General features: G+C 37.1%; 1 protein-coding gene across 7 annotated transcripts; it reads left to right on the forward strand.

Moving 5' to 3' along the window:
• On the forward strand, window positions 1-26,256 carry SUV39H2 (SUV39H2 histone lysine methyltransferase). 7 transcript variants are annotated; one of them, XM_045857722.1, is made up of 6 exons: window positions 1-135; window positions 2,743-2,888; window positions 20,553-21,221; window positions 22,853-22,999; window positions 25,130-25,259; window positions 26,062-26,256. In XM_045857722.1, exons 1-6 carry the CDS (start codon window positions 105-107, stop codon window positions 26,166-26,168), a joined length of 1,230 nt encoding a protein of 409 aa, XP_045713678.1. In that variant the 5' UTR covers window positions 1-104; the 3' UTR covers window positions 26,169-26,256. The 7 variants fall into 7 exon arrangements, with proteins under 7 accessions (XP_045713678.1, XP_045713680.1, XP_045713679.1 ...); XM_045857724.1 differs by lacking the exon at window positions 2,743-2,888 and adding an exon at window positions 6,516-6,561; XM_045857728.1 differs by lacking the exon at window positions 2,743-2,888 and adding an exon at window positions 20,082-20,195 and having other exon boundaries at window positions 117-135.
• The last annotated feature ends 1,687 nt before the right edge of the window (window positions 26,257-27,943 follow it).

Raw genomic sequence — 27,943 nt, forward strand, 5'->3', positions numbered from 1 at the left:
CCTCAGCCCGGCCCCCAACTCCCGCGCTTGCCGGGCAGGGGCGGAGTGCAGACCCGTTGCACTATCCTGTCTGACCGCGCCAGTTTGAATGAAAGCTCTTCAAGATGGCGGCGGCCGGGGCCGAGGCGCGAGAAGGTGAGGGCTAGAGAGCGGCGCCCCTCACTAGCACCCGTTCTCCCGGCAAACTCCCCAGGCCCGGGAAGCGTGCCGGGACGCGCGGTCCAGGCCGAGTGCGGCGCCGGCTCCCGCCCTGCTGACACCTGGGCCCCCAGATGCGCGCCGCGGGCTTCACCTTTCCCCCGGCCCCTGACCCTTCTCGCGGCTCGGCCGGCACGCTCCCCGGAGTTTCCCTCTGCGCCCCGGCCGGTGCGCCGGCCGCCGGGATCGGCTCCCTCCGCCCCGCCGAGGTCTCTTGGGCCTCGCGGCCCCTCCCCACCCGGTGGCCGTGTAGAGGTATTCAGGCGGCCGCCGCGACGCCGGCTGATTCCCAGGGGGGTCGTGTTCCCGTGGGCGCGCGTGTGGCTTGACTCTTTTGTGGTGGTTTGAGCGGGACGTTTTCAGTTGGGGCTGGCGTTTTAGCTGGGTACCGGTGGTTTAAATGTGACCTCAGTATCAGACAGAGGAAAAGAAAGAAATTGGGCCTGACCTATGACTGCTAATAAAGGAAATTAAGCGAGGATACACCCCAATTCGGTCTCACTAGGAGGTGAAATTCCTCATCGGAGCTTATCCTAGTAAGTGGGTATTGGAGAATGTATCCTTTAGCCTGGGGTCATTTTTATATCCACCAGAAACTTGTGTGTTATTTGCGTGGACGCCAAAGAATTAGCTACTGAACTTGGATGCATTCTTGTGTGCCCTTTGAAAAAGATTGGAACTTGCATTGCATTTTAGAATTTGAAGGTGTTTTCCAGACTATTTCTCTCCACATAGATTATCAAGTCTTTATTCCCCAGGTGTTTTTCCACTTGAGGTTACTGTGAACTATTGTGAGGTTTTTGTGGTGGAAATAAAATGTGTAATCTTGTAAATGAATTTTCCCCCTACATTATAGATAATTGAGATTATTACCAAAAGTGTTTTATGCCCGCTCCCCTTTTTCTTTGTCCTTTTTTTTAAACTCTCAACAGCATTTCCATCGAGGGTTGTGTCTTGAATCTTCTTGTTATTTCAACTAGGTGAGAATGGTAGGAACAGCAGACAAATCACCTGGGGTAGATATCCTAAAGGAACCTCTTTTGCATGTGATCAACATAATGAGGTTAACTTTACACAAAACGTCCTGAAGTTTTTTAATGGAAAGGATTTAAGGGTTCATTTCTGTTCTACTACTCTTCCACCCCCAAACCACCACTCCAAAGCAAGCACCCTCTTCCTCCCAATTATTTTTTTGAGAGAGGGATGTCTTTTACTTTCTTGATCTAGGAATTGTCCTTTGTAGGAAGGACAATTTGTAGGAAGGTGGTGGTGGTGGGGGAGTGGAAACCCTGTTTCAGGGTTTCTGACAATGAAATCCCTGTGTGAGTGGAAGGTGAGGAGTGGATCTACCAAGAGCAGCTGTGGTCTCTGAATTACTTCAAAACACAAAAGGTTATCGAGACTACCTTGGAGAGCTACCAAGTAAAGCTTGAGTTTACTGATAGATTTTGTTCGGTAACCCCAATTTACTTAAACTCCCACATTTTCTCAGTGAATCTAAAACCTTGAATGGTGAAAATCTAGTTAAAGTCATATAGCTAAGTGGCCTAGCAAAGGCTGGGGCAGAAGACCTTTGGTCCTCTCTAGTGCTTACCATAACACTTATCCACGAAACCAAGCTTATTACAGGTTTCTAAATATCAGTTTGTGTTAACATATTTTATTAGCACTGTGGGAACAGAAATTTGAGGGTGAAATCTGCTGCAGTACAATAAGATATTGGCTTATTGTAAGATCGATTATGAATGTGTCTGATTTTCGTCAAGCTTGGTATATGGGTCATGTAAATTGAATACTTTGTTTTGTAATTCTTGATTTTAACAAACAATACAAGAAATGAGTATGGCAAAACTCAGTATGCTCTCCATTGTTTTATTATAACTTTGGGGATTACTCATCTTCATAATAATAACATTGGAGCGTGGGCAAGATAAGTGGAGTTAAAATTTCATGCTACATTGCAAACTGGGAAAAGTAGGACATGTGATACATGAGTAACTATAGAACTATATTTCAGTTAGATTTCAGTTTTTATTCTCCAACTAAGAGAAAGGGAGAAAAGGTTTTAAATTTTTAACAAATTACAAGATTGTTTTATGATATCTTTAAGATATTTCTAACAATAAGTATATCCTAGATATCTATATTTTATTAAAACAGCAATTATATCCTGTGTAGACTCTACTGGAAAAGTCAAAAACATTATCCCTTTTGACCTTTGGATCTATATGTAATCTTAAGAAAGCTTCCAGACTTTCTATGAAACATTTTGTTCAGGTGGCTCAGTAGAAATTAATTGACATCAGTTAACATAGTAGTGTAGGAATCCATGAGAAAGTCCAAGAAGACCAATTTTCACAATAATTCTTTAATACTTAACTTTGTCTTGAAGACACAAAAATGGCTTCTTGTCATAAGAATTTTTAGTCCTAGAAAATTGCCAGTAGAAAGGTGGGGATATAGAAGTGTTAAGTTTTCCTTTTCCTTTTTTGATTTTATTCAGTAGCTGTTTCATTAGTAAAGAGTTCTATTTTCTTATTGTAGCTTGGTGTGTGCCTTGCCTAGTTTCACTTGATACTCTTCAGGAATTATGTAGAAAAGAAAAGCTCACATGTAAATCGATTGGAATCACCAAAAGGAATCTAAACAATTATGAGGTGGAATACTTGTGTGACTACAAGGTAGTAAAGGTAAGGCAAATGTCTAGCCCCTTAAACAAGAATCAGACTTCAGTATTTCATATTTGTGTAAGATAAAAAGAACCTTAAAAGTAAGCAAAGCTCTTCTTAATGTTTAAGATTCTAAGCCATGATAATTTATATGTCCTATCATCTATATTGCCAAGTAACATTGAGAGGATTTTGAAGCATAAAATGTTCTTGCGTTAGAATATTTTAAGTTGCTTATATCATTCTACATCCAACTCTTGATTATCTCCATGTGGATTACCAGAGGAAATGTTTTATCTCAGATTGGCTTCTCTGAGATTCATTTTGTTCCTAAATCATATATCCCCACTATCACCTAAAATGAACCTAGAAATTCAAACCAATTTTAGTGTTACTGAGTCTCCTCAAAAAGCATCACCATCTGTATTTCCTGCTATCATGTCAAGTGAGATTCTGTGATGTAATAGAATGACCTGGAGTTTAAAGTCATTTCTAGCCTTTGTTTAGTGCCTCAAGACTTCAGCAAAGTCACTTAACTTCTCTAGGACATGCCTTACTCCTATTCCTTTTAAAAATGGCAAGATTGTTCTTCTAAGCTTTTCCAATCTAATCTTACAATAAATTTTTTGGTAATCTGTATAGCCTACTCCCTCTCCAAGAATTCTGTTTTGGACATTAGTCTTGTCAGTTCTATCAGATAATCAGGAATCTTGTTTGTCTTTATTTTCCTTTATCAGATTCCATATCCATTCAGTCATTAAATCCAGTTCTTCCTTGGAAACATCCATCTTTTTTGGTATCACTGCCTTCCTCACTCTGGGATTTTAAAATCAAGCACTTCACCAACACTCTTCATAAGAACCTTCATTTGACACCAAAACAGCCCAGTCTGCCTTCACAGTTTATAAACTCTGGCCTGAACAATCTAGCTGAATCATATAATCACACATATTGGCTCCATTATAGTGTTTATTTGTATCTCACAGAGTTCAATTATGCTTGATAAGCTTTTTGTTTCTTTCCCCCATATTTTTGTAAGCAGTTTCCCCAGTTTTTTGTTTTTTGTTTTTTTTGTTTTTACTTTTCTGCACCTCTTATTCTATTCCTCACCCTCTCTTTGCAGACTACTTCTATGTCAGTGAAAACTGGATCCCTCGAAAATAAACTCTCAAATTACCTTCATACCAGTTATTTGTATCTTCACTTATGTGTGGTTTCAGAGGTATCACCATCTGTCTTGATTGTTATCCATTACCTTTAGGACTTTACCTAATCTGTGATGTCTTTTTATATCAGGCTCTCTCTTTCCACTGATTTATCTCAATTTGTAAACCTATCCCTATGACCATTTTTATGACAGGCAGTTTGCATGTCTTAATGCCTTCCCCCTTTTCACCCATCTCCCAACCCCACTCACATCTAGCAACCATCAAGTTGTTCTCTGTATCTATGAGTTTGTTTCTGTTTTCTTTGTTAATTTATTTTATTTTTTACATGCCACATATAAATGAAATTATATGGTACTTATCTTTGTCTGACTTTTCACTTAGCATAATACCCTCTAGGTCCAACCATGTTGTTGCAAATGGCAAAAATTTATTTTTTATGGCTAATAGTCCATTGTATATATGCACCACAACTTTATCCATTTCTCTGTTAATGGACACTTAGGTTGCTTCTTTGTTGTAAATAATGCTTCAGTGAACATAGAGATACATATAGCTTTTTAAATTAGTGTTTTAGATTTTTCAGATAAATACCCAGAAGTGGAACTGCTGGGTTATATTGTATTTCTATTTTTAATTCTTTGAGGAACCTCCATACAGTTTTCCATAGTGATTGCAACAATTTACAGTCCCACTGCCAATGCATGAGGGTTCTCCTTTTTCCACATCCTCCCCAGCACTTGTTTGTGAATTTATTGATGATAGCTATTCTGTGAGGTGTGAAGTGGTTTTAATTTACACTTCCCTGATGATGAGTGATGTTGAACATCTTTCATATTGTTCTTTCCAGAGAAATGTGTGTTCAAGCCCTCTGCCCATTAATTTACCGGATTTTTTTTTCTGGTGATAAGTTGTATGAGTTCCTTATATATTTTGGATATTAATCCTTATTGAATGTATCATTGGCAAATATCCTCTTCCATTCAGTAGATTTTTATTTTTCATTTTGTTTATGGTTTCCTTCACTGCAGAAACTACTTAGTTTGCTGTAGTCCCATTTTTTTATTTCTTGTTTCCCTTGACCAAGAAGACATATCCAAAGAAATATCACTAAGAGTTTTACGGTTTAGAGTCTTACATTTAAGGCTTTAATCCATGTTGTAGATGGCATATGAAAGTGATCCAGTTTGGTTCTTTTGCATGTATCTATCAAGTTTTCCCAATACCATTCATTGAAGAGACTGTCTTTCCCTCTTTGTATATTCTTACTTCCTTTGTCATAGATTAATTAACCATATAGGCATGGGTTTATTTCTGGGCTTTCTATTATGTTCCATTGATTTTTGTGTCTGTTTTTATGCCAGTACCATGCTGTTTTGATTGGTATGGCCTTATAGTATAGTTTGATATTAGGTAGTGTGATGCCTCCAACTTTGTTCCTTTTTTCCTCAAGATAGCTTTGGATATTGGGTCTTTTCTGGTTCCAAATAAATATTAAGATTATTTGTTCTAGTTCTGTGAAAAATGCCATTGATTATTTTGATAAGGATTACATTGAACATGTAAATTGCTCTGGGTACTATGGACATTTAAAAAATGTTAATCTTACTATACATGAGCACTGTATAAATTTCCATTTATCTGTGTCTTCTTCAACTTCATATTTCAATGTCTTACAATTTTCCAAGTACAGTTCTTTTACCTCCTTAGTTAAATTTATTCTTAGATATTTTATTCTTTTTCATGCAATTGTAAATGGGATTGCTTTCTTAATTTCTCTTTCAATAGTTCATTATTGATATACAAAATTACAACCTATATCTGAGTATTAATTTTGTACCATGCTACTTTATTGAATTCATTTATTAGTTCTTACAGTGTTTTAGTGTATTCTTTATGGTTCTCTATGTAGTATGTAATTTGCAAATAATGACATACATGTAAATTTTACCAAACATTCAAAGATTTAATACCTATTTTTCTCAAACTATTTCACAGAATTGAAGAGGGAAGTCTCCCTACCTCATTTTGGGAGGCCAGTATTACTCTGATACCAAAACCAGACTAAGACATTACCAAAAAAATAAAACTATAGGCCAATATCCCTGTTGAATATAGATGTAAAAATCCCCATGAAACAAGAAAAATTTCAAATAATCTAATACAGTTTAAAATTCAGATACATTTTATTTTTTGTCTGATTGCTGTGGCTAGGACCTCTGATAGTGTGCTGAATGGATATTCTTGTCTTTTTCCTGATGTTAAAGAAAAAGCTTTCGCCTTTTTACCATCAAGTATGATGTTAGCTGTGGGTTTGTCATATGTAGCCTTTGTACTGTTGAGTATGTTCCCTCTATCCCCACTTTGCTGAGAGTTTTTATCATAATTGGATATTGGATTTTGTCATGCTTTTTCTGCATCTAGTGATATCATGATTTTTATACTTCATTTTGTATATGTGATGTATTACATTGATTTGCAGATACTGAACCAGCCTTGTATCCTGGGAATAAACACACAGGATTATGGTATGTGATCTTTTTAATGTATTGCTGAATTCAGTTTGCTAACTTTTTATTGAGGATTTTTGCATCTATGTTCAACAAGAATATTGGCCTATAATTTTCTTTTTTTGTAATGTCTTAGATTGGTTTGGTATCAGGGTAGTACTGGCCCCATAAAATGAGGTAGGGAGCTTTCCTTCCTCTTCAGTTTTTTGTAACAGTTTGAGAAAATAGGCATTAAATTTTCTTTGAATGTAACTACTGATTGGATTTCATTAGTAGTTTTCAGGCTTTTCAGATTTTCTGTTTCTTCCTGATGCAGCCTTGGAAGATTATATAGTTTTTAAGAATTTATTTTTTCCAGGTTGTCCAACTTGTTGGCATGTAATTGTTGATAGTATTTTTTAAAAATAATTTGTATTATTGTGGTGTCAGTTGGCACTTCTCTTTCATTTCTGATTTTATTTCAGTCTCCTTTTTCTCTTTCTAATATTTTATTGATTCTAGAGAGGGGGGAAGGGAGGGAGAAAGAGAGGGAGAGAAACATCGATCAGTGGCCTCTTGCACGTGCCCCAATGGGGCACTGAACCCACAACCCAGGCACGTGTCCTGACTGGGGATGGAACCTGCAACCTTTCAGTTTGAACAATGATGCCCAACCAACTGAGCCACATTGACCAGGACTCTTTTTTTTTTTTTCTTAAAAAGAGCTTTTTTTCTCTCTCTAATGAGTCTGGTTAAAGGTTTATCAGTCTTGTTTATTTTTTCAAAGAACCACCTCTTGGTCTCAATATTTTGCATTTTTGGACTCTATTTTATTTCCACTATACTCTTTATTATTTCCTTCTATGAAATTTGGGCTTTGTTTGTTCTTTTTCAGGTTGCTTCATGTGTAAGGTTAAATTGTGTGTTTGCGATTTTTCCTGTTTCTTGGGGTAGACCTATATTGCTGTGAATTTCTCTCTTACAGCTACTTTGGCTGTGTCCCACGGATTTAGGGTCATTGTGTATTCGTTTCCATTTGTCTCAGTGTATCTTTTGATTTCTTCCTTGAACCTGTTAACCATTTATTGTTTGGTAGCATGTTGTTTAGCCTCCAAATGTTCATGTTTTTCAGTGTTGTTCTCATAATTGATTTCCAGTTTCATACCATTGGATTGAAGAAGATGCTCAATATGATGTAAACTTGTTTTGTGGCAAGTTGCTCCTGGATACTGTACCATGTGTGCTTGAAAAGAATGTGTATTCTGTTGCTTTGCAGTGAAATGGTCTAAAAATATCATTTAAGTCCATGTGGTCTAATATTTCATTAAGGCTGCTGTTGATTTTCTGTCTGAATCATCTAACCATTGACGTCAAAGGGTGTTACAATTCCCTCCTCGGAATGTAATACTGTTGATCTCTCCTTTATGCTGGTAAATATTTGCTTTACATATTTAGATGCTTTTACGTTGTATACATAGATGTTTGCAAGAGTTATGTATCCCCTTTTTGGGTTGATCCTTTTATCATTATGAAATGCCCTTTGTCGTTTGTGACGTCCCTTTAAAGTCTACTTTGTCTGATGAAAGTATTGTTACCCCAGTTTCTTTTTTTCTCATTCTGTTTGCTTGATGTGTCTTTTTTCTTTTTTTTTTTTTCAAGATTGTATTCATTTATCTTTTAGAGAGGGGGAGGGAGAGAGGGAGAAAAACATCATTGTGTGGTTGCCTCTCACGTGCGTCCCCACCGGAGACCCGGCCCACAACCCAGGCATGTGCCCTGACTGGAAATCGAACCAGCAACCCTTTGGTTTGCAGGTTGGCACTGAATCCACTGAACCGAGCCACACCAGCAAGGGCATCTTTTTCTGTCCTTTTACTTTAGTCTGTATCTCAGTCTGAAGTGGGTCTCTTGCAGACAGCACATGTACAGGTTTTGTTTTTCAATCTGTTTAGTCAGCCTGTGTCTTTTGATTATACCTCTTAGTCCATTTACATTTAAAGTAATTATTGATAAGCATGTACTTAACTGTCATTTTATTGTTTTCTTGTTGCTTTTGTAGTTTTCTTTACTGTGTTGTTCTCTTGTTCTCTTTTGTATGTTGATTCCTTTTTATAGTGTGTTTTGGTTCCTTTGTCTTTATTTGCTGTATGTCTCTTGTAGATTTTTGGTTTTTGGTTACCATATGCTTCATATATACCAGGCTATGTTTATAGCATTCTATTTTAACTGGATGGTGTTTGAAGTTTGGACACATTATAAAATCACTACAGTTTTTACTCACACCCTCCACATTTAAGTTTTTGTTATTATTTTGTACTTTTGTGTGTGTTTGTTGTAATCACATATGATCTTCCTACTTTTGCCTTTTGACCTTTGCACCAGCATTATAGTTTGTTAAGCTACTAGTTTTAAGTGCTTGACTTTGTCATGTAGAATATTTTCCTTTTCTACATTTTCTTACTTGTATTTTTTATCTTTTCTTTTCTACTGCAATAAGTCCCTTTAACATTTCCTGTAATACTGGTTTAGTTGTGGTGAACACCTTTAGCTTTTTCTTGTCTGGGAAACTATCACTCCTTCAATTCTAAGTGAGAGCCTTGCTGGGTGAAGTAATCTGGGTTGCAGATCTTTGCTTTTCACCACTTTGAATATTTCATGGCTCTTCCTTCTGGCCTGCAAAGTTTCTGTTGAAAATCAGCTGATTGATGGGATTCCCTTTGTACTTAACTGCTGTCCTCTGGCTACTTTTAAGATTCCTTGTCTTTAGTCTTTGGCATTTTAATTATTATGTGTCTTGGTGTGGGCCTCTTTGGGCTCATCCTGTTTGGGACTCTGCTTGCTGGACTGGTATGTCTATTTCCTTCATGGTAGGGAAGTTTTCAGTCATTTCTTTAAATAGATTCTTAATTCCTTGCTCTTCTCCTTTTGGTACCTCTATGTTACAAATGTTGGTGTGCTTGATGTTGCCCCAGAGATCCGTTAAACTATCCTTCTTTTTTCCTCTTTGCTGTTTCAGTTGGGTGTTTTCTGCTACCTTGTCTTCCAGTTTAGTTTCAATCCTCTTCTTCATCTAATCTGTTTGATTGCCTCTAATATGTTCTTTATTTTCAGTTACTGTATTCTTCATTTCTGACTTTTTTTTTTATGGTTTCTATCTCTTTGATGTGTTTCTCATGAAGTTCATCTATTCTTCTAAGTTCATTTAGCATCCTTATAAACTGTTTTGAACTCTGTGTCTGATAGTTGTTTGTCTCCATTTTGGTGAGTTCATTTTTGGAGTTTTGTCCTGTTCTTTCATTTGAGGCATGTTTTTTTCCTTCTCATTTTGGCTGACTCCATGTGTTTTTTATTAAGTAGATCTACTTTGTCTCCAAGTCTTGGCAAGGTGGCCTTATATAGTCAGTGTCCCGTGAGGCCCAGTGGTACTGTCTTCTTATCCACCTGAGCTGGGTGCTCCAGGAGTGCCCCTAGTGTGTGTTGTGTGTGCCCCCTACTGTAGTTGAACGTTGATCACTGTTGGCACCTTAGTGAGTGGGGTTGATCCTAAGCCTGACTGGATATGAGGGATGGCCATGACTACAGCAGATGAGCTGTTACATTGGAGCTTATGCCACAGAGTGGGTGTGAGCTGAATCTGTCCTTCAGGTTTTTCATTTTTGGAGCTGGTTGGGTAGTGCTCTGGTGTGGTCTAAAGCCAGCCACCAGGTGTGTTGGTTTTGGAGGCTCTTTGGATGCCCTTCAGTGCGGGCCATGTTCAGCCTCCCTTTGTACCTTCTTGGGGGAACTGCAAAGTGATATGCAGTTGGTAGCCGTCTGTGCTGGGCCTAGAGGCTCCTGGGAGAAGGTATGCTATAAATCAAGGCTGGTTGCCACTAGTGCTGTGCTTGGGACTCTCATGGGCACCACAGTGTGAACTAAGGCCAACCACCTCTTGTGCTAGGTTCGTGGCCACTTATTTGAAGCTACATTCTAGGCCAACACTGGCCACAACTTATACCAGGCTTTGGGCAAATTGAGACTGGTCACTTCTTGTGCTGTGCTTGAGACCACTTAGCAAGAGGTTTGGGGCACATCTCAGCCTGCCCCTGCTTGGTACAGGTTTGTGAACCTTTGACAGGTTTTGGAAAGTCTGCAGCATGAAGCAAGGCAGACCACTTATGTGGAAAAGCCAGTGGAAGTTGCTCAGCCCAGCACTTGGGTTGGGTGGGATCTCAAAGAATCACCAGGGCAGGGTGAATGGAGAGCTTAGAATTGGCATCCGCCTGCACCTGCGTGGGTGGCAGGCTCAGCAAAGGAGTAGTGGTACCTGTCAATGCTTTCTGTCTCTAGAGAGGGTAGCCCCAACCCCTGATCCTCCAACCCTCACCCTGAAGCTAGTCAGTTCAGTTCCTCCACGCATGTCCCCGGCACTGTTAGAGCTGCCACACCCACTGGAACCCAGAGCAAGTAGGTTTGTGAGCGAGTGCGTCTGTGGGTGGGCCTCTGGAGAGGATCATCTCTGTCTTCCACAGCCTTCCATTTCACTCGGGTGCAATCCCCATTGGTTCTCACAGCCAGGTGTTTTGGGGACTTTACTTCCAGTCACTGGTGCCCTGGTCTGGAGAGCCTAGTGTGGGGCTGGGACCCCTTGCTCCCCCTTGCAAATACCTTTGTGGCTGAGGTATTTCTCCTAATTCTGAATTGCCATACCATGTGTATGGGGCCAGCTTGTCCTGCATCCCTGCCTCCTCTTACCAGTCTCATCATGGCTGCTGCTTTATATCCTTAGTGATAGGAGTTTTGTTCAGCTAGTCATCAGGTGGTTCTCAGTGATGGTTGTTTTATAATTTAGTTGTCATTTTGATGCAGTCATGGGAGGTGTCAAGCTCAGCATTTACCTGCTCTGCCATCTTGACTGGCAGTGTAAATTATTTAATCTATAGCCACATACCCCCCCCCCCACTGTGTGTGTGTGTGTGTGTGTGTGTGTGTGTGTGTGTGTGTGAGATATTCAGGCAAGTGAAAGATCTTATGACCCTGTCCTTCACTTGTGTTTTCCCCTTCATTTATACAGTTAATAAAGGACACTGTCTCAAGGCCATATTCCTGAAACTCATTACAGCTGTTTCTGAAACACAGCTCTAGTTGCATTATGGCCTCGCTTAAACCTTTTAATAATTCCCTGTTGTCTTCCACTTTAAGCTTGAGACTCTTTGGACTGAAGTTCTTAATCATCTAGCCACTAACTACCTTTCCAGCTTCGTGTCTTTCTATCCACATTGAAATATTTGTAAATTCTGAAGATTTACCAACCACCTACTATAAGCAGGGCACTCTTCTAAGCATTCACTGGAATCATAGCTTAAGAACAGGCATGGCTTATGGTTTAATTCCTTGAACAGTCCTGCACCTTTATGCGTGCCCTTCTGTATTTCTCATCCAGTTCCCTCTTTGGAATATTATTGTTTCCCTTCTTAGAATCTTTCTTGACCTGCAAGGTCCAGCTGAAAGGTTACTACTTATTATAGAGCCTTCTTCCCTGTCACACCTCCAGTAAAATTAATTGCTTTATGTTCAGGACTTAAAAAGCACTGATCTTGTCATTTTTCTAGAACTTGTCACATTTTATAGCTTTGTTTCATAACTTCTCTACTAAATTGTCAGCCATTTAAGGACCAGGACTATGTCTTACTGTAGTCCTTAGTACATAATGGATATTTAGTTTGTGATTATTAATTGGCTTTTGCTTCTGTGATTTCTCTAGTCCTCACAATCACTATTAGACTAGACCATAGTAGCAATCTGTTGACTAGTATCTTCTGTGTTTTCTTTCTATATAGTTTCACTCAATAAACATTTTTCTTCTTTGTGTCAGGTACTATATTATGCACTGGGAAAGTACAGATTAACAAGAAACTGTCCCTCAGCTTAAGGAACTCATAGCCTGGTGAGAAAGACTGACAAGTAAATCATCTGTTGCAGTACAGTACAATAAGTGCCATGGCCGACATTATTACAGTGTCAGTGGGAGGTACACAAGGCCAGGGCACAGGAAGCTTCCTCGAAGAGTTGATGTCCAACAGGGACTGAGCAAACAAGTGTTATGATTGATTATGGCTTTACTATAGAGAATAGGGTATGATATGGGAGTGGGAGAAAATGAAAGATGACTGTAGGAACTTTCAGCCATTCTAAGCAATGGGAGTCATTTGAAAGATTCTAGAAAGAGTGGCACGATCAGATATGTAATTCACAGAATTTTCTCTGTTCAGTGAGCAGAGTAGACTGGCAGGAAGGGGAATGACACACACACTTACACAGTCCGGGCAAGAAATTATGGTGTGTGAACTAAAGTTATCACAGTGAAGATGAAGAGAAGTGGGTAAATTTTTTTTTTAGTTACCAAGGATGTGACATTTATAACTCTGGTATAATGGTCAGGCGGTTAGGTGGGGACCTGGCAGTGAGGGTTCCACATCTAGAAAACATAGGTTTCTGACTTGCAGTAGTATAGATAATAATACCGTTCACCAAAATCCAGGAATATAGGATTAGGGTAGGAGGACTAGTTTGGCTTTGGAGAAGAATGAGAAGGTTGAGAACATTGAAGTGAGCTGACCAGTAGGTTGTTGGAAACGTCATTCTAATCAAGAGTGAGAACTAACTGGAAATGTAGATCTTGAAGTAATTGGCAAAAAGACAGCAAGTAAAGCCGAAGGGACAGGTACAGGTATATGTTAAGTCAACAGGTATTTATGGGCCATCTTCCACATCATATGCTAGGCACTAGAGATCTCAGAAATGAATGACACAGAGGTCCCTGGTATTATGGAGTTTCTTTTTAGTGATAGTAGAAAAATCTTAAATATCATTGTACAAAGTACTTAATTAAAGTTCAGGTAAGTGCTAATGTAACAGGAGGATCTAACTTATCCTGCAGAGAGTAGACACATGGCCATGAGAAACTGCTGTTTAAACTTAGTGCCAAAGAATGAAAAGATAAGCAGGGAAGGGTCTTGAGGTAGAAGAGAACTTGACTTCAAGGAATAGAAAGTGTGAGTGGAACATAGTTAGAGGGATTGAAACGAGGCAAGACGAATAAGCAGGACCCAGAAATGTAATTCCTTATAGGCCAAGACGAGAATTTTGGACTTTATCTTAGAAAGGTGGGGAAGAATTTAGTAGTTTTGAGCAGATGAATAATATGATAAGATGGACGTGTCGGAAATATTACTCTGGCTGTGATGCCATAAATGGGCTGGTAGTAGTAAAAGGCTATTGCAGTAATCCAAGCAAAGAAAATGTGAGCAGAGACAAGGGCTGAGGAGTAGTTGGGGAGAGGTCACCAGAAGAACTGTCAAAGACTGAGACAAACTAGTAGTAAGAAAGGTAGGAAGAAAACTGGAAAAGTAAATCATGGAAGCCTGATAGCGATAATATCAGCAAAGTAGAGTAGTGACTGGTAGGTCAAAGAACTGTGCAGTACCCGTTGAGCAATGGGAGAAGGGTTGCTGATGCTCTTAGAACAGTTTCAGTGGCATGGGTAGAGGAAACCAAAGTAGAAAGAATTAAAGAATAATTGGAGGTGAGAGATTTAAATGGTATGAACAACTGTTTCAAGAATTCCAGTTTTGAAGAAAGGGAGGAAGGGCAATGTAAGGTATGAGGGTGTTTATGAATTTACATTTTAAAAAATCTGAGTAGGTAATATATGCATGTCATTTTAAAAACTGAAAGTTAAAAAAGGCAATATACTGAAATCTTCTACCCCTGTAACCTTATTCTCCAGCCTCTCAACTTGTAGTAATTCATTGTATATTTTAGAGATTACTTACATATTTAAGCATTTATATCTCAAAGGAGGCTTAATTTAAATTTGCTTTTTATTTTTTACTTTTATTTTTTTAAGATTTTATTTTATTTTTAGAGAGGAAGGGAGGGAGAGAGAGACGGAGAGAAACACTGGTAGAAACTGTTGCCTCTTGCATGCCTCCAACTGGGGACCTGGCCTGCAACCAAGGCATGTGCCCTGACTGGGAATGAAACCAGCGACCTTTAGATTCTCAGGCCAGCACTCAATCCACTGAGCCACACCAGCCAGGACTAATTTTGCTTTTTAAAAATGAGGGAGGTTTCACTGTTAGTGAGAACCATCGAGAGAAGCTGAAGAGATAGGAGAGAAGGGATAATTGATGAAGAAAGTTCATCTCTTCTGTTGTATCTGCATTCACCTTCTTCTCGAGTTACTTGTCCATGGAGGTGTGGAAATTAAGGGAATTTATGCCGGGTGGTTTCTGTTTTCTCTCTGCATTAGGAGCAAAGTTCATGTGCTATTGAAAACAGTAGGAAAGTAGTGGGATGGGTCCTTGAGCAAACAGTGGAGGAGGTCTGAAATAGCCAGCTTAGGAAATGGAAAGAATTCTAACTGGGGAACCAACAGGGTTGTTACTATTATGAGTTTATTGGGTTCCAGTTAACTTAAAGGATGTAAATTGAGATAGTCAAGCTCAGTGTTCTGATTTTTTCCATGCCATTTTCTTGCCATGTCACTACTTCGAACAGAGAAATTTCTAACAGAACTATGGGTACTCTTTATTAACATACTTAGCTCATCAGTGAAAAACTAGAACCCCCATGTACATTGGTGGGGCTTCTCCCCTAATAAGCAAATATTGCCTCCTTAAAGTAGCTAGGTAATTCTGAGTCTTTAGAACCACCACTATACTACATGGTACTTACTAACAGAATATTCCACATCTAACAATAGATTATTATTCCTGAAAGGCTGATTGCATGCAGAATGATTTGTCAAGAGTGGGAACAATATAGAAATCATTAGACTAAGATTTAAATTTTAGAGATCAGGAAAACAGAGCTACAAGAAAGGACTATTTCAAGGTCATGTTGCTCATATATGTCCGTCTTGGGCCTCTAACCAGGTCTCAAAACTCCTACTCTCTGTCAGTTACTGGCATGAACATCCAGTGGCTTTCCATGAACCATTCTAATCGGCAGACTGTGTTCCCACAGGACACTGGTGTTTCCACAATCAGATTCTGGCCATTCTACCACTACTGCTGCATGTGGTGATTGCTTCAGAACCTGCAGAAAACAATCAGCTAATGGGAGGGTAGATTTTTGTTATTGTTTTCTGTCCTCCCACGTATATATTTTTAAAGTTTTTGTGCTTGCTACAACTTACTGCTACAGACAGCGGATTTCAGAACAAATATTGAAAACCACTATCTCCAGGGTAAGTTTAGCAGCTTGTATTTTAAGGACTCATATCATTACTATTGTAATTTTTATCTTGCATACAAGTTGGTGGTCATTTTTGTTAGACATTCAGAAATATTTAGAGGAAGCTTAAGCTGTTGTAGGTGATTGTGCTTGGTTCTGGGGCTACAGGGAATAAGATTCCATTTCTTCCCACAAACGGCTTATAGTTTAGGTTAGAAATGGGAACACAGGAGGTTGGCAGTGATCAGTTCTCCTTGAGCAAGAGAAGCAGGAAAGAGATGACATCTTCACTGAAGAGATGACATCTGAGCTGAATTTTATACATGAGTATGTTTTTCTACACATGAAAGATGAGACTGAAATAAGCAAGGGATCATTAGGTAAATGGAATAAGCCATTCTAATGAGAGAACTTCATGAATGAAGCAACAGGAGGGCATGAAAAGGCCTGTTACATCCAAGTACTTAATAGCAGCTCAGTGTGGCCAGAGGTGTGTGAATGGGGCCGTAATGGAAGATTGGGACAGAGAGCCATCAGGGACCCAGTCAAGAATGGTCTTCTTTGTTTATAATAGGAAGTATGAATTTAATTCTTTAGGCAGTGGGAATGCCATTAAAATGTTGAAGCAAGAAAGTAACAAAATGACTGGTACAGTGGATTTTTATTATTTTTTAAAAAACTACATTTTAGTAAAGAAGGGTAGGTTGGATTTATGGTCAGTATGGAGTTGGGGAAACCAGTTAAAGACCTGAAATAACTATAGCTATTAGAGATGGACAGGAACAAGTATCTAAAGACATTTGATGCTGGATTGGATTGAGGAGAAGAAAGAATCGAGATTGATCTCCTGGTTTGCAACTTGTGTGACTAGGCAGACAGGTAAGATTCCTCTTGATGGAAAACACAGAACAGAAAGAATCTGGGAAGGACTGTGATGAGTTCCATGTGGATAGGTTGATTTAGGGACCTGTTAGATATCCAGTAGTAGGCTATAGGATACATTGGGCTGCACATTAAATTTTGGGAGTCATCACCATATAATTAAAACCACCAAAGTGATGAGGTTGCCCACAGAGAGCATTTAGAGCAGGAATTCTCAACTTGGAATCCAAATATCCTGAAATTACCCAAAATATTGTATATGTGACTTTTGTTAAGGAAAGGACCATATCTTTCTTCAGCTTCTCAAAGGGGGTAAACATTTGTTTAGTGTGAAAAGGGGCTAAGGACAGAGCCCTTAGTACTGTATCTACATAGATTTTAAGTGATGGGCAGGGATGTGGTCCCAGTAAGGAAGGCAGAAAAGGAACAAGAGTGTCGAGAGAATCGTGACAGTAAAGCCCAAGGAGAATTGTCAAGAAGGTGAAGGCTAAAGTCATTGGCTGGGCAATTCGAAGATGGTAAAATTATTCCTGATAAACAGTATGGAATTAAATGTATTTATATTTAATGAAGCTCCCCACAGAAACACCATGGTTTCTAAGAACTGTAATAATAAACATTGGCTTATTAAAAAAGTTCATATGCCTTAGTCAAGTGTCCAAGGTTATCTTAAATTTGTTCTTGCCTTGTCTTTACAGTTTTTTAAAAGGTTTTGTTTGTTTTTAGAGAGAGGGAAAGGGAGGAGAAAGAGGAAGAGAAACATCAATATGTAATCAAAAGAGAAACATCCATGGGTTGTCTCTCACATGCCCCCCAAACCAGGGACCTGGCCCACAACCTAGGCATGTGCCCTGACTAGGAATTGAATCAGCAACCCTTCAGTCTGTAGAACGATGTCCAGGCCACTGAGCCACACCAATCAGGGTGCTATTACAGTTTTTTCTCTCTCTTTAATATCTGAATTTCAAAGCTAGCCAAATCTATCTCTTCATGTTTTCTAGATACTTCATGCAAATCTTAGCTTCATGAAGGCTTTTTTTGCCTATGTTTTTCAGCCTTCCTGCCCTGTCCCTTACCTAACAAATCCTATCAGTCTTTCTCAGTGAAGTTTGTTCTACTTCCTCTGTATCCTCATTGACCTGTTTTTATTTCCCTCTTAATAGTCCAGTGGTGTTTATTGTATTACTTGTGTTTGCAGTTAAAATTGTACTGGTTTGCATTATTACTTATTCTACCTGTTACTATCTTCTTTCTCCAATGAGATTTTACTCCTAAAGGCTAGTATTACTTTACATTTCATCACACCCTCTAGTGACTGAATTTTCACGTATTTATTATAAATACTAAAATATTTGAATGAATTTACCCTAAGGTAAAGATAGTGGAGGAAAATGTCTTTAATCAAAATTCATATGATGCATTCCAAATTATACAAGAGTAATTTATGAATCATTACTATGACTGTATTCCATTTCTGTGGGTAATCAAGAGTTGATTGTATATCAGAATGAATGAGATATGAGTCTTATAAACTTTGGCTTTTATTTGGAATTTAGGGTATTGAATCAATTGAGTTTATTAAGTCAAACCGTTTTGTTCTGCTATTTTTTCAGAGTGGAAATAACTTTTTTGGGTTTAAAAAGTATGCATATAAAATAAAACTACAAAGTAGAAATTACATATTACTAACATTTCTACACTATTTTGCAAAGATACTCATGTTTTGTAAGCATCTTTACCTTCCATAAATTAAGTAACAGTGTGGTTAAATACAAAACTTAGTCACTAAAAATGCAAGTAGCATTATTTTGAAAACAAACTTCAGTGTTAAACAGTGTTTTTAGTTTTGCTGAATGATGGATGAATGATCTTAATCATCTGACTTAAAGCTGGTGTTTCTGTTTCTTTCAGTGTTTGCTGCAACTTTGACATAGCCCAGAGCTATAGTAGGAAAAACTGTAATAGGAAAAAAAGATGAGCAAGGTTGCATTGCTTTATTCTGGGATCAGAAAAATTAAAAACTTTTACAATTAAGGGGAATAAAGTCGGATACTGCCAAGTGTGGCTCAGTGTTGTTGAGCAGCTGTCTGCTAACAACAGTCCCACATTTTAGTAGTTACCCGACAGAAGAGAGGAAGCCATGTTGCGTCTTAGCCAACCTGACTAACAAATGTATATCTGGGCTTGTTTTGTTTTGGGGGAATCAAAATATAGATTTCTGTGGAAGTACAGTTTTGGTGTATATTCTCACACCATAATTTAACCACCTTTTTAAAACAAAACATTTTGACTTTTTATAAAGAAGCAAAGTTTTTCTAAATTCACAAACATTACTGTTTATTGAACAGAAATACATAAAGCTTTGAGATGAAGACAGTGGGGAGAAAATAAGCTCACTCTTCAAAGCCACCTCAGTGCTCCTCAGCCCAATTCATGCCTCCTGAACATGTCTGACACCACATTTCCTAGATCTTCCTGGTTGTTTGGCGTTAGCCAGTTATGAACATAAAGCAGCTGTCGTGGTCATCCTTACTTTATAATAAAAACTTTATTTAAAATTTCAGGGAAAAATAAACGTGTCCCAATTAAGTTTTTATCAATATCTATGAATTAAAATAACTAAAAACTATAGACTGCAGTTTAATCACTTTTCATATATTAGAAGGTATTTTACCCAAGGGCACATGGATATATGTTGGCTATTCAAGAGGACAAAAAATAAAAATTGAGAGACTTTGCTTCAGAAGTTTTTTTATTATACACACACTTGACTACCTTTTTAAAGAGAACTGTAACATGGCATTCCCAGCTTTAAGGGAAGAAAGCATAGTCAGGTCACTAGGGTAGGAAGGCAGGAGTGCAGGTACCTTAGTGGTCAACAGTAGGATGAGGGATAAAGCAAAATATTTTGATTGTTGGTGGCTTGAATGCCAACCTAATGCTACCCAATCCAGTCATGATTTAGTCTAAATACAGTAAGAATTCTCTGGAATCATGCTGTCTGATAGAAATATAATACGACCTACATATGTATAATTAAAAATTTTCTAGTAACCACGGTAAAGTAACAGGAAGCAGGTGTAATTGCTTTCAATTGTATATTTGATCTAATCTAGTAAATCCAATATATTCCAATGTGTAATCAATATTTTTAGAAAGTGTGTATTACACTTAAAGCAGATCTCAATTTAGACTAGCCACATTTCAGGTGCTCAATAGCTACATATGGCCAATGACTGTATTGGACAATGTATATCTAGAACATCTAGGCTTTATGTGCCCATGACATTGAAAAATAGAACTACCCTCACATCTAGTATAAAATATTAAGTTACAGACTTTTAGCAGCGTGTCCAACCTGCAGCCTGTGGGCCACATACAGCTGAGGATGGCTATGGATGTGGCCCAACACAGAATCTTAAATTTACTTAAAACTTTTTTTTTTTTTTGCTCCTCAGTTTTTGTTAGTTTGTGTATTTAGTGTGTGGCCCAAGACAACTCTTCCAGTGTGGCCCAGAGATGCCAAAGGTTGGACACCCCTGCTAAAGGATACCTGCATCTACGGTGGCCAAGTAAGCCTCTCATCTAGATTAGTTCTGGGACTGGCCGTTTGTGTGATCAAGAGAAATACTTTTTGTTTAGTCACTGTTTGGTAAAATACTTGTGAACTTCAGTACTTTTTCTGTAGGTGTAATTCTTTTGCCTGTGGTCAAGCATATTCTGCCACATCTAAATTCTATAAATATTTTATATAATATAAAGAAAAACAGCTTTATTTTTATGATCTGTACATTAATTGCTAGAAATCTAGGACTTTATATATTCTGAACTTTATTTAGAAAAATGATAATGAACACCTTACTCTTTACAGTATTATTTAAATAATTGGGACTGTCATATCTGATTTGCATTTTCTTTTGTATTTTAAGGATATGGAATATTATCTTGTAAAATGGAAAGGATGGCCAGATTCTACAAATACTTGGGAACCTTTGCAAAATCTCAAGTGCCCATTACTACTCCAACAATTCTCTAATGACAAGCATAATTATTTATCTCGGGTAAAGAAAGGCAGAGCAGTAACTCTAAACAATAACAAAGCTTTGAAACCTGCCATTGCTGAATACATTGTAAAGAAGGCTAAACAAAGGATAGCTCTGCAGAGATGGCAAGATGAACTCAACAGAAGAAAAAATCATAAAGGAATGATTTTTGTTGAAAATACTGTTGACTTAGAGGGCCCACCTTCAGACTTCTACTACATTAATGAATACAAACCCACTCCTGGAATCAGCTTAGTAAATGAAGCTACCTTTGGTTGTTCATGCACAGATTGCTTCTTGGAGAAATGTTGTCCTGCTGAAGCTGGAGTTCTTTTGGCTTATAATAAAAACCAACAAATTAAAATCCCACCCGGTACTCCCATTTATGAATGCAACTCAAGATGTCAATGTGGACCTGACTGTCCCAATAGGATTGTACAAAAAGGCACACAGTATTCACTTTGCATCTTTCGAACTAGCAATGGCTGTGGCTGGGGTGTAAAGACCCTTGTGAAGATTAAAAGAATGAGTTTTGTCATGGAATATGTTGGAGAGGTACGTTCAACTTATGTAGCACATAATGTGTGTGGAAGGATTATGCTTTTGAAAAGTTACCTGTTTACCTCAGTAACAAATAGTTGGTGAATTTTGATATTATCATTTGCAAATATGCAGAAATTTCAGGTTTAAGAGAGGGGTCCACTAGCATAGAAATATAAACTTGAATATAAACAGAAATATGAAAAAATGAGATAGTCATCTCTCTCAATGAACACCCATTTATAGTCCATAGAACTGGAATTTGTAAATTTTAAAATAACAGGTATTTTTACATGAAATTCCTAAGAAGAAAATCAGATCTAAATACATGCTGACTTTGAAACTTTTAAATTGTAATTTACTTCATTCTTTTGACCAAATATTGTGTTAAATGTAGTTGCCAAAACTCAATTTTGTCTCAACTTGAAAACTACTGTATAGTAGACCAGTGCTTCATGAGCAAGAGTTGTAGGACAAACATAAAAGCATTTATTATATTCATAAGAAAATCCAAATTCTTTGTAACTCAGCTACAAAGACTATTTCCTACATAACCAAACATTTTTTTATATATATGTACATATACAAAAGTAGTATTTACCCTGTGCCACATACTATTCTAAGTACCTTATGTACTAACACATTAATTTTCTCAGCTCTGAGGTAGTAGCATTGTCTCCATTGTTATAGGCAAGGAAACAGGCACAGAGACATTAAGCACCTTGCCCAAGGTCACACAGTAGTCAAGAGCCAGGATTCAAAACCAAGGCTCTAGAATCAGTATACTTTACCACTGTACCACACTTCCTCAAATTGAAGAGTGGGTTTAACTGTGACTAGAAAAGCATGAGTATGAATGAATGTCAGGGCTTTAAAATCTGACATTTTAAAAGTTGTTTGAATTGGACCACCTAATTTAAAGATTAAATTGGATCCCTATATTGATCCATCTATTTTTAGATGATGGCAGATTATTATAAATCACTATTTGGGATACTAGATCTTACACAATTTTTCTCTTTTTTGGCTTCATGAATACAGCAGCTAAATTTGGTTGACACAATAAATGACTAGACATTTTTGATTTCTTAAGCTGATCATGTGGTAATGCTTTGTTTAGAACAGAACTGTAAGTGATGGTTTTCAGCTGCCAAATTTCATGAAAACAACCTATTCTATAAAATGAAACTTTGTTATTTGACTGCAAATTTAACATACCTTCTCTCCTATATCTGTAATAAATTTTCATTTGTAACTGCACACAGACTATAGTTATATGAAAAATATCCATTTAAAGCATATATACTTTTAAACTTAGTCCTTTATATTCTGTTACATCCTATGAAGAACTAGAGTTTTGTAGCTTTTTTAACATCTCAGTAAGTTAGAATGAAAGCACTACATGGTTTCAACTTAATTGTTGAGTTGTCCTAATTCCTCTTTAAACAGCCATAGTTGTTTTACACCATCATTTCTCCTCCCTGTGTTCTCCCACCTCTTTCTGTCTAGCTATTCTAGAGTCATTTGTGTGGATGTGTGCTTTTTAAATATTTGTAGGCACCAGTATGTTGATTAATTGATTTATGGATGAGAGCTTCTTTAGTTCAGCAATAGCCGTAGAATATACCATAGTTTTTTCTTTTTAGGTGATCACAAGTGAAGAAGCTGAGAGACGGGGGCAGTTATATGACAACAAAGGAATCACATATCTCTTTGATCTGGACTATGAATCTGATGAATTCACAGTGGATGCAGCTCGATATGGAAATGTATCTCATTTTGTGAATCACAGTGTAAGAAATACTTAAAGTATAGACAGGACTGATTAACTTTAGTACTGTGTTTAATGCTTTTCCATAGTTGAGGATATAATATATTTGAACCACAGACTTTTAGTGTTTTTCAGAGTATTTTAGTACAAGGGTCTCTGCTGTTAAGTCATGACTACTGCTGTATTAGGAGAACTCAAAATGCAAATACCATGCATTTTGCAAGTCTTACTTATGTTACTTCATTTAAACTTTTCAACAACATTTTAAAATAGGTATTACCCTCATAGAGGAGGAAATTAATGAACGGAGGAGTTACGGGGTAGAAAGTAGAAAGTTTTAAGAAACACAATTATATAGGTTTCATACAGAAGTTAACACAGCTAAATTTTAAGATATATAACCAAAGATAGGTGTAGTCTCTTAAAATGAAAACATGTTAACATTTTTATAAGATTTAAAAATTTGTAGAGTATTGAAGTATTTAGGGCTATTTTTTTCTTTTCTTTTTTTTTAAAGATTTAATTTATTTTTAAACAGAAGGGAAGGGAAGGAGAAAGAGAGGGAGAGAAACATCAATGTGTGGTTGCTTCTCACACACCCCCTATTGGGAGCCTGGCCCAAAAACCTGGCATGTGCCCTGACTGGGAATTGAACTGGTGACCCTTTGATTTTTCAGGCAATCACGTAATCCACTGAGTCACACCAGCCACGGCTTAGGGCTATTTTTTTAAATTTTAACTTAGCACTTTTTTTCTTTTTCTTTTTTTAAGATTTCATTTATTTTTAGAAAGAAAGAGAAACATCAATGTGTAAGAGATGCATCAATCAGTTGCCTCTCACACAACCCCAACTGGGGACCCCGCCTGCGACCCAGGCATGTGCTCTAACTGGGAATCGAACTGGTAGCCTTTTGGTTCATAGGCTGGCACTCAATCCACCGAGCCCACCAGCCAGGGCAGTATTCTTTTTAAAAAGATTTTATTTATTTTTAGAGAGAGGGGAAGGGAGGGAGAAAGGGAGAGAAACATTGATCAGTTGCCTCTCTAACACACCCCAACTGGGGACCAAACCTTCAACCTAGGCACGTGCCCTGACCAGGAATCGAGCCAGTGACCTTTCACTTTGCAGGACCACTCCCAACCTGGCCATACCAGTCAGGGCTAAATTATAAATTAATATTCTTAATTTGTGTTGGAAAAAAACTTAGAATACAGCTGGAACCTTAACCCCAGAATCTTATACTGTAAAAACTATTTCCAAAACTAAGGGAGGTTAATAGTTATTGGGCACCTAATGCATGCCATGTAGATAACATAGTATTAGTCCTGTGAGATTGATATTATCTCCATTTTATAGATTAAAAGGAAATGTATTTCAAGGAATAAGTTATATAGCTGGCCATATAAGGTAGTAGACTGTTAAATTTTCGGTGGATTTTATACCTAGACTAATTTATGATTAGTAGTGAAATGCCAGAGACCTTCTGATTCCCTTGTTAGCTTTCTGATTTACTTAAACTTTTACTTTAATTTTGTTCTTAATAATAAATTCGAAATACTCTCAAAATAGATGTATTTTATTTGAGGACAATTAAATACTTGTTTTGGTCTCTTAGTATTATTGCGTGGATCTTTCTTCTTACATATTCCAGAATTGAGTGTAGAGTTCTCCAAATATCAAACAATTCCAAATACCAATTTAAGCAATGAAACCCCATGCAATATGAAGTTTGAGTTCTACAATTCTAACCTGACTTTTTAAATGCAGTTCTAATTCTTTAAGTATGCCTTACTGATATATTAACAGGTGAACTGATAATGTTACCTGGGATTTGCAGTAACATTCTTCAGAAAAATTTAAAAGTCAGGAATAGATGAAACAAAATTGGCAAAAATGTTAATAACTGTTGAAGCTGCATAGTGGATACATGTGGACTTAATATTTTCTCTAGTTTTATGTATGTCTGAAATTTTCTGTAAGTGAAAACAGTATTTTTAAATGTGCATGTCTCAGAGACCTCTAAATATTCAACTAAATTTCCAGTATATCTTAAAAAACAAATCCTCTGGGCAACTGAAAATTTTAAATGGCATGTAGAAGAGCTCACTCACGTCATTTTTACTTAAATGGGTTCTCACGTTTTCTTTTTAGTGTGACCCAAATCTTCAGGTGTTCAATGTTTTCATTGATAACCTTGATACCCGTCTTCCCCGGATAGCGTTATTCTCCACAAGAACCATAAATGCTGGAGAAGAGCTCACTTTTGATTATCAAATGAAAGGTATGGCTTTCAAGTACAGTTACATTGGCATTGTTTTAGTATAAAGAGTCTGTTGCAGAATGGGAGAAAGCCTTAGATCATTTGAACCAAATGATATATTAAAGATGAAAAAATGAGGCTGTAAGAATGTCTTTTTTTCACTCAAGATCTCAAAGCTAACCCATCAACTAAAACTGGAATCTAGTTCTCCCTGACCTTGAACTGAGTAATGTCATTTCTTCTACATCACTATTACTACTTGCTTTTTTCAGAACTTCCATTATGGAAGCTTATTTATTTGAAAACATCTTTTTTCAACACTACTTGTATTTTAAAAATTGTAAACCTACATTTCCGAATCTTTACTAAGAGGTGGATATTCAAAATATTTTAAATGTGATTTAAATCACACATGAACTTATTCCATTCCTACTGGAATTTGACTTTTAAAAAGAACATTTAGTTGTATTTGCTTTTTGCGATACTATAAATATTTTCTTTCCATTGTCTTTCTAAGCATGATGCCTTTTACATATTGTTACTACTTAATTTCACTTTATGCTCTTAAACAGTATAAGAAATAAATGATTGTATATTGGATTTTCCCAGTAATTTCCATCATTTCAGAAATCCATTCTTATAAACATGGGCTAATCACATTCACTTTACCTCTTATTAGCCCACACCATTCTTTCAAGGAAGTTCATAATGATTTGTCTCTGAATATTCACATTTACAATATTTAAAGCTGATAGAAAATTTGAAATTCATTCTGAATTGCCTTAACCCTCTTTCTGTTGTATTTCTTCTTCTACATATTCAGGTTCTGGGGATATATCTTCAGATTCTATTGACTACAGCCCAGCCAAAAAGAGAGTGAGAACTGTGTGCAAATGTGGAGCTGTGACTTGCAGAGGTTACCTCAACTGAATTTTCAGGAAATAGAGCTGAGGATAATTGTAGTTTTGTTTTCCAGTGTTAACATTTTTAAAATAAATATTTGGGACCCTTTTCATACTATGAAGATTATACTCTATGTTAATTTACAATGCCTGTTTTAAACCATTGGCCAAAATGCATTACTGATGCTTCTGAAGAGAGGAACACAGGGTCACATAGACCAAGTTTGAAATGTATGTAATTAGTGGTTAGATATCAAACAAGCAAGGAAAACTAGTACAGGTTAGCATATACATACTTAAGAAGTCTGTGTGAATAGAGAAATGCCTCCTTCAGTCTTTTAAGTGTTAATCTGATATGTCACACAATAAGATCAAACGTTCAACTTGCCATACACCTTGAATTTAGAAAAACAGTTAATTTAGTTTAGGCAAAAAGTTCTATTTTTGTTATTATGTTGCTATTCCTGTTTACCTATTTATTACTGTAAATACTGTCCTTGTACTGGAGACATATAGGTGATACTGAATTACACCCTATTTTCTACTTCTTTCATTAAAACATTGAGAGCTTGATACAGAAATTTAAGGTCTAAAATTAAACATGAAAAAATTAATTGCAGCTCAATTTTGTATTTTGAAGCAAGTCAGACCATTATTGAAGGGTATATGTTTGAACCAGCAATTCTTAATGGTTTTTAACCCTGTAGAAGAAAAATCTTCAAAAGGTCTCCAAGAGGCTTAACGGCCTCTTGGAAATGACACAGCAGTAGAACCAAAAAGGTGCTTTGGAGTACCAGGCACAGGAAGGGGGCTGCTCCAAAGGCCCCTTTCAGAAGCGCTACGTGGATACCCACGTTTAGTGCCTCTGGTCTAAACAGTAAAGCAGGATGCCCCTGAGAGTCGCTGTGTTCCACATATCAACACTACAGGTTCTGGAGTCAAGCTATTTTAACATTTCCTTTCCACCAAATTTAACTATTTTTATATTTCCTGCAAGCTCTTTAAAATAATTTTCCTGCAAGCTCTTTAAAATAATCTATATTTTGAGCTAGTACTTATTTTATATATGAATTTTTTAAATGTGATAAAGCTAAACTTGGCTTGGCCAAAGTGTGTGCCTAAATTATAAGACCATTTATTACTTGAATTGGGATATATTCATTGTTGGCTTTGTTTGTTTTCCTGCATAGTAAAACCACAATCAGAAAAAACTCTTTTCACCTCTTTCTGATTCTGGGTTTTCTAATCATGGTGGCCAACATAAAGGTAAATGCAGCAAATAAATCCAGCTTTCAGTATTCCTAAGCTCATTGCCCTAGACTTTAATGACCTAAAATAAGCTTGAGTAAAACTGAACTGACTTCACAAATGCATCATTTCAAATATCTTCTTAACCCTTAACCTCTTTTTTTGGGAGAAACTACACTTCACTTCAGTATTATATTGGTATTACTTGACTTTGCTCTTTCATAATATAGGGTAAATTGTTTACATGTTTAGAGCCTCAGAATATATCTACTAACCAAAACCAGCAGAAGTATCAAGAAAAAATACATTTTTTGGTGCCATTTCATGTTTCTTTATGAAACAATAGTCACATGGTGTCAGGGCAAGACAGCATCATTGATTTTACAGGTTGCTCCCAGTGGCCAAGCACATTTTGAATTATAATTGGTAAGTTTAAAGATACAATTTTCACATTCTTTTTTTAAAAGTCAGTGTTTTACTGTCTAGTAACTTAATCTTGTCTATTTCTTGTTCTATAATGTAAAACTGAAGGGCAAAGGGAAAATGGCTATTTTC

Source organism: Phyllostomus hastatus, unplaced genomic scaffold, assembly GCF_019186645.2.
Source record: "Phyllostomus hastatus isolate PE091 unplaced genomic scaffold, TTU_PhHast_1.1 phas_scaffold_1674, whole genome shotgun sequence".
In the NCBI taxonomy this organism is placed as follows: Eukaryota; Metazoa; Chordata; class Mammalia; order Chiroptera; family Phyllostomidae; genus Phyllostomus; species Phyllostomus hastatus.

Excerpts from the sequence above, each read along its gene's own strand:
- SUV39H2 (XM_045857722.1), top strand. The coding sequence starts at position 105 with ATGGCGGCGGCCGGGGCCGAGGCGCGAGAAG. Across the intron at positions 23,000-25,129 it reads CTCATTTTGTGAATCACAGT|TGTGACCCAAATCTTCAGGT; the intron begins GTAAGAAATACT and ends TTTTCTTTTTAG. Across the intron at positions 25,260-26,061 it reads TTTTGATTATCAAATGAAAG|GTTCTGGGGATATATCTTCA; the intron begins GTATGGCTTTCA and ends CTACATATTCAG.